We start from the raw sequence: 6,000 nt of genomic DNA, 5'->3' as shown, positions 1-6,000 counted from the left end.
AATGTTGTCTCTTTAATTTAAGGCAAAGTGATGTGATCATCAAAGACACCCATTCCCAGTTGCTTCACATTTTAAAAAGGGGCTAGTGACTATATGAAATAGTCTTCTGGAGAAATTGAACTGCTCAGATGAAAAATGGGACAGTTGAGAACCAAACATTTAAAAGGCTCAGAAAAATCCCCCTTCCTTTAAACCCTGTAAAATTTTGCGTCCTGTCCCCTATCTTCGTTGACAGTGAAAACAAACCCCATTGATTCTAATGGAAAACAAACCCCGTTGCTTCTAATGGGGCTTGCTTTCAAGCAAGCTGGCTTCGGGTTCCTGAAAGAGAGCCGACTCCAAAGGTTGGGACTTGCTTCCAGGTAAGCAAATCGAGGAGCAGAGCCCAAACATGAATTGAGATGCTCCTGTTTACAAGCCAGGTACATTCTAGTTTGCCTGGGGATGTGTGTGTGTGTGTGTGTGTGTGTGTGAAAAAGTATGAGGCACTTTCTTTTTTTTAATATGCAGCTGAAGTTGCAGAGTAAGATCCCTTAGGATGATAGGCGGCTAGGTTATATATTTCAGAGCGGAGCTCTCCACCGCTCTGTCTCTCTCTCTCCCTCTTTCTCTGTGCCTGTGAGCTTGAGACTAGCAGCTGAAGAGTGTAATAGCAGATGCTCGCCTGTGCTAAGCTGATTTACTTGTTTAAGATCTGACCTCATCATTTTGTCAGGATGGATTCCCACCTATTCAGTCAGGAAGATCTTCACTGAAGTGTCTGAGATATTCAGGGGACGGAAGCGAAAGAGAATCCTGGCAAGGGACACATGCCCCTTTTTTGAATGAAGAGGAGACACTGAAAAACACAGGAGATAACAGGGTCCATTGCATTGCTAGGAGACTTGGATTTGTGTGGCTGTTGCTGTTTTCCTTCTCTTTAGCAGAGATGTCAGTTTCTGGCAAGAAGGAATTCGATGTGAAGCAGATCTTGAGGCTTCGCTGGAGATGGTTCAGCCACCCCTCGCAGAGTTCCACCGGCACCGGAGGTTGCCTCCAGCAGGAAGGATATGAGCATCGAGGGACGCCCGTTCAGAGCAGGCTGAAAAGCCACTCACGGGACAGAAACGGGCTAAAGAAAAACAACAGTCCCATCCATCATAACATCTTGGCGCCGGTGCCGGGCCCGACCCCAGTGCCCTACCGGCCGATCCAAACGTGGCAAGAACAAGACCTCATTGAGCAGCTTCAGGTGGCCGAAGAGACGCCCAAAGTTGACCCTGAGAAGAACTGTGACAAAGAAGACACTAACAAAAACACACAGGAATTGCAGATGATCACAGAAGAGCACAACGAAGAGGCTGGAGAGAGGTAGGTGTTAGGCACAGCAGCGTTAAGAAAGAACAACTACATTCTTTTGCTGCTGCTGCTGCTATTATTATTATGATCATTGATACTGATGTTGTTCATAGCATTATCATTTCACTGCCCATGTGCAGTTTGAAGAGTTCACAGCTTTGACATCACTTAAGCTGAAGAAAAACAGATTAGATCGTATGACAAGTAAAGTCCCTGGGCCAAGTAAATTCAAAATTTTGCACAAGAGAAGCAACAGGGAAATGGAAGCAGGGGTAGTTTATTGGACTTGATTCAGTTACATTGATTTAGTATAGTATGGATTGAGAAGTTAAACCACAACTAGTTCGAAAAGGTAGCTTTGGGGGCCATCCGTCCGTCCATCCATCCATCCATCCATCCATCCATCCATCCATCCATCCATCCATCCATCCATCCATCCATCCATCCATCCATCCATCCTTCTTTCTTTCTTTCTTTCTTTCTTTCTTTCTTTCTTTCTTTCTTTCTTTCTTTCTTTCTTTCTTTCTTTCTTTCTTTCTTTCTTTCTTTCTTTCTCTCTCTCTCTCTCTCTCTCTCTCTCTCTCTCTCTCTCTCTCTCTCTCTCTCTCTCTTTCTTTCCCTCCCTCCCTCCCTCCCTCCCTCCTTCCTTCCTTCCTTCCTTCCTTCCTTCCTTCCTTCCTTCCTTCCTTCCTTCCTTCCTTCCTTCCTTCCTTCCATGATGTGTTTAAAGCCCTTCTTACCCTTACTGAAGTTTTGGAAATTTAAATGAATATACTGTTCAGATTTTTAAAAGCAATTTCTAAAAGAAGATGCTGAAGTTTTTATCCCAAATTCCATCATTTTCTGTTTCATACGAATTAACCCAAGTTATGCTTTGCAAAATTTGGATACATTCTGTGCCTGGCATTTTCTCTTTCTGAGTTTTACCTCCCAAAGGCTTACGTGCTTCACCTAATTCCCGCCCGCCCCACACACCCCCGGTAGCATTTTCAGTAACACTGCAGAGCATATTAATTTTTCCACCAAATAAAAACAATCTGGGTGAACACTGTCCCTTCAAGTGACTTTGTTAATAAGTCCAAACTCTGGTATATGGAGAATATTACAGATGTGCACACACACACACGTATGTGAGAGCACATGCAGATGTGCGCATGCTTCCCCTCCCCCAGTGCTCTTTTCAGGCACTTGACACTCTTGCTGCTGCTTGCTCCCTGATAAATATAATTAACCTTGAACCATACAGTGAGAAGCTTCTCAAAGGTTTATTTGCAAATTGCATTAACACTTGCAATCCCTACAAGGCTGCAATCCTGTAATGTTAGACCCATTTACTTTGAACTGAATCACACTGAACCCATTTGGATGTGCTTCTGACATGGGATACACAGGATTGATAAATGAGCCTAAAATTCAAAACCCAAAATTTGTAAAAATCATGCATGTTTGCACAGAACCACTGCATTCTCTGAGACCAGCTGTCATATCAGGGTGCAGCCTTGCTTGGAAGTAAAAATGGATCAGCTTCTTACTTGAGTACCTGGGTGCAAATATTTTCCTGTCAGCAGAGTAATGGGTGGGGGAGTTGATCACACCAAGACCCTGATGCAAAGAGGATGATGGAACAAGGGCCAGATCTGTTTTGTACTAGAATTCCAGTTCTTCAAGTGTTAATAATTTAACACAGATTTTCATGAGTATGCAGAGTTTCCCACTTAAAATAAAAATGCTATTTATAAGCAAATAATGTGAGTTAAAAATATAGCAAACGAGAAGAAGGAGCCACACCACCCTGGATATCGCTGTCGATTTGATGTTGTCAGCGTGCAAACTTGCTGCAAAGCACATCGCATGACAAAATATTTTCATTCGCATTAAAGCACAGTATCGTGTTCTTCTGGCAATGAACATGATATTGGATGAACTATTTTCCTGTTACTTCTTGTCGCCCAGGATTGTAATATATGATAGCACTAGTGCCTCAAAATTGATGTCTGGGTTAGTCAGATGACAGACATGACAGTTTATTGAAATTGATAGGATTTTCGTTCCGTTTTCAACGCTAAAGCAATGCTACGCTGCTCTCAGAAACAATAGACATTGCTGGTAATTGATTCCCACCCCCTCCTTGTGAAACATGGTTCCTGAAATGAATTTAGAGAAGTAAGTCCAGATCAGTCTCTGGTAAAAGGATGTGTGCACATGACACAAGAATACAACTCTCCTGATCTAAAAAACAATAGTTGTGATGGAGAAATTCTGTGAATGCATAGCTTAGGAAGTCTGTTATAGTCACTCATAGGGTGACACTGAAATCATATGGTATTCAATCAGCTTCTATCCGAGAGCTGGACAAAATTCCTTGTTTGGAATACAGCTCCCCAAATCTCTGAGCCGGTATAGCCACTAGACTTGCTGGCTGGGAGATTCTGAGATTCAGAAAAAGAATTCCAGCCAGCTTGTGCTCCAGCGTCTGCCACCAATGGGGCCTGGGAGCTCACTGGGGGAGGGCAGGTCCATCCCAAAGATACACCATTTTTATTTGGATGCCTTCTAGATTGTGGGGCCCCAGGGCAACATCCTGTGGAGTCATTGTCTGGTCGTATGAAACCCAAGATACGATGTGCCATTGAATACCAGTGACTGATGAGGAACAGCAGGGGAGCCCTGTTGCTGATATGTTTGCTGGTGGGCTTTTATGTCTGTTTTATCAATACGCATAGCGAGCGGTTGCATGAAATCAGGACGAGCAATGTTTTGCTTCCCACTTGTACTGGACAACTTGCAGCATTCTTTACCATGGGCGCTGCTCCCTAAGGCTGGTGAGAGCTAAAACCAACAGTATCTAGAGGGCCACTAAGTCCTGCATTATTGCACTAGGTGGAGATTTGGTTTGTACTACAAGGTTCTCATTTGGGACAATTAGCTGATCTATACTCTCTCCAGTTTAATGCTGCTATTATCACTATCAGAAGATGTTGCAAAAAGAACGTGGCAAAGTTACTTTCTGGGGTTATCATTTTTGCAAGGCCAGGAATGATGCTATTTCCAACTGGCATAGCCTCTGTCTTTGTAAAAACAACTTTCCCAAGTCCTGGGTTCAGAAAGCATCATCTTGTAGCTGTAAGTTCAAAACAATTCAGGTTTTTTTTTCCAAGCAAGAATTGTGCCACCAGTTTACAGAAAAGGCCTACAACCCAATTTTAGTGGGCTACTACTACAGAGACCCTGGCTGCTAATAATTTACTGAATCCTCTGGCTGTATGGGCTGAGGATGATAGGAGTTGTAGTCTGACCTGCCTGAAAGGCAGGCAGGGGAACACTATGTTTAATTGTTCTCTAGATCCTGTTCAAAGACTGAGAATAGCTCAGTGGTAGAGAGAGCATCTGTTTACGTGCAGAGAGTCCCGGGTTCAAGCCTGACATCTCCAGCTAGGTCTAGGAAAGAATTCTGCCCAGAAATCTGGAATGCTGCTGCCATTTAGATCATGCAGTGCTTTGATTTAGTATGGCAGCTTCCCATATAACTCAGCTTTCAGTGGACTGGTATCCACTTCATCAGGTGCAAAGTTTGTAATCCTTTACCAGGTATACATATTCACAGATGCAGAAGAAGTGTGTGTGTGTGGGAGAAGCAAAACTCTGTGCAAATTTGTGTGTGCCTTGCAGATGACATCCAGTAACAACAACAAAAGGACTGTCTGCTGAGTGTTATTGATAATGATACATATAGTGTTCGTTGCACGCTGAAGAAAACTGACATGATTTTGGACTGAGTATTTCATTCTATTTTGCAGTCATGTGAAGGGTCAAAAGCCATTGTTTTCTGCCTCAAGGACAGGATGGGCTAGAAAGGGAAAGATAATAATGGCTATAGGGGGATAAAATAATGTTTTGCATTCCATTACCTAACTGTTAAGGTCATTATGCAACATTTTTTGTCTGCTCTGTGTTTTTCTGCACTGCGATGACATGTCTGCCGTTTCCCATGAACTTTAGAGAGTGACACATTCAGGAGTTGTGGGCTCATTGAGTATGAATACACTTGAGTCACAACTTCTCTCTGTCAAGGATTCGTGGCTGTCAAGGCTGACTAGGTGTTGAGTTGTTCACGTCCTGTTAAATTATTCTTCTCATTATCACATCATGTTCTTGTCTCCAAAATGCATGGGAAAACATTCTGGGCATTTTTTAAAAAAAATTGCCCAAATTATTGTGTTTATTTCTTCTGCAACTGATAGGACAGCAGCTCAGCTTGGTTTCATCAAAGTGCAAATGTTACTTGCCACTTAGCAACCTTGCAAAAAAAATGCAAAAGGAAGGTTGGCAGGCAAAGACACTAGATTATGAAGGGCCACATCCACAGTGCAGTCCAAGAAAAGAGACCTAAGGATGTTTCATATGTTGCTGAAAAGCAAAAGAAGCTGCCTATTGGTTCCTGGCCTAGGGTAGGCAATTTTTGTGCCCCTCCACATGCTATGGAATGACAATCCCCATCAGCCATAACCAATGGGGGATGATGGGAATTATAGTCTAACTACATCAAGAGGGTCAAACATCCATGTCCCTGTTCATGGATTGTATTATTATTATTATTTATTTCATTTTTATACCACCCATTTGGCCGAGGCCACTCTGGGTGGTTTACAGCATATAAATTCC

The 6,000-nt window shown here is 42.9% G+C and overlaps 1 protein-coding gene across 2 annotated transcripts in view; it reads left to right on the top strand.

The window, feature by feature from the left end:
- The first annotated feature begins 297 nt into the window (after positions 1-297).
- KLHL4 (kelch like family member 4) overlaps positions 298-6,000 on the top strand; it is a 50,056-nt gene continuing 44,353 nt past the window's right edge. Inside the window, exons 1-2 of one of the 2 annotated variants that reach the window (XM_072981501.2) lie at positions 298-362; positions 927-1,350. In XM_072981501.2, the coding sequence (XP_072837602.2) occupies positions 929-1,350 (422 nt within the window). In that variant the 5' untranslated portion in view covers positions 298-362; positions 927-928. Of the gene's footprint in view, positions 363-435; positions 1,351-6,000 lie in introns of those variants that run through there. The other variant, XM_020811024.3, reaches the window with a different exon arrangement.

The sequence above is a fragment of the Pogona vitticeps genome, chromosome 11, assembly GCF_051106095.1.
Source record: "Pogona vitticeps strain Pit_001003342236 chromosome 11, PviZW2.1, whole genome shotgun sequence".
Lineage (NCBI taxonomy): Eukaryota > Metazoa > Chordata > Lepidosauria > Squamata > Agamidae > Pogona > Pogona vitticeps.
Note: the sequence above shows the minus strand (reverse complement) of the source record. Positions and strands in the feature narration are given on the sequence as shown.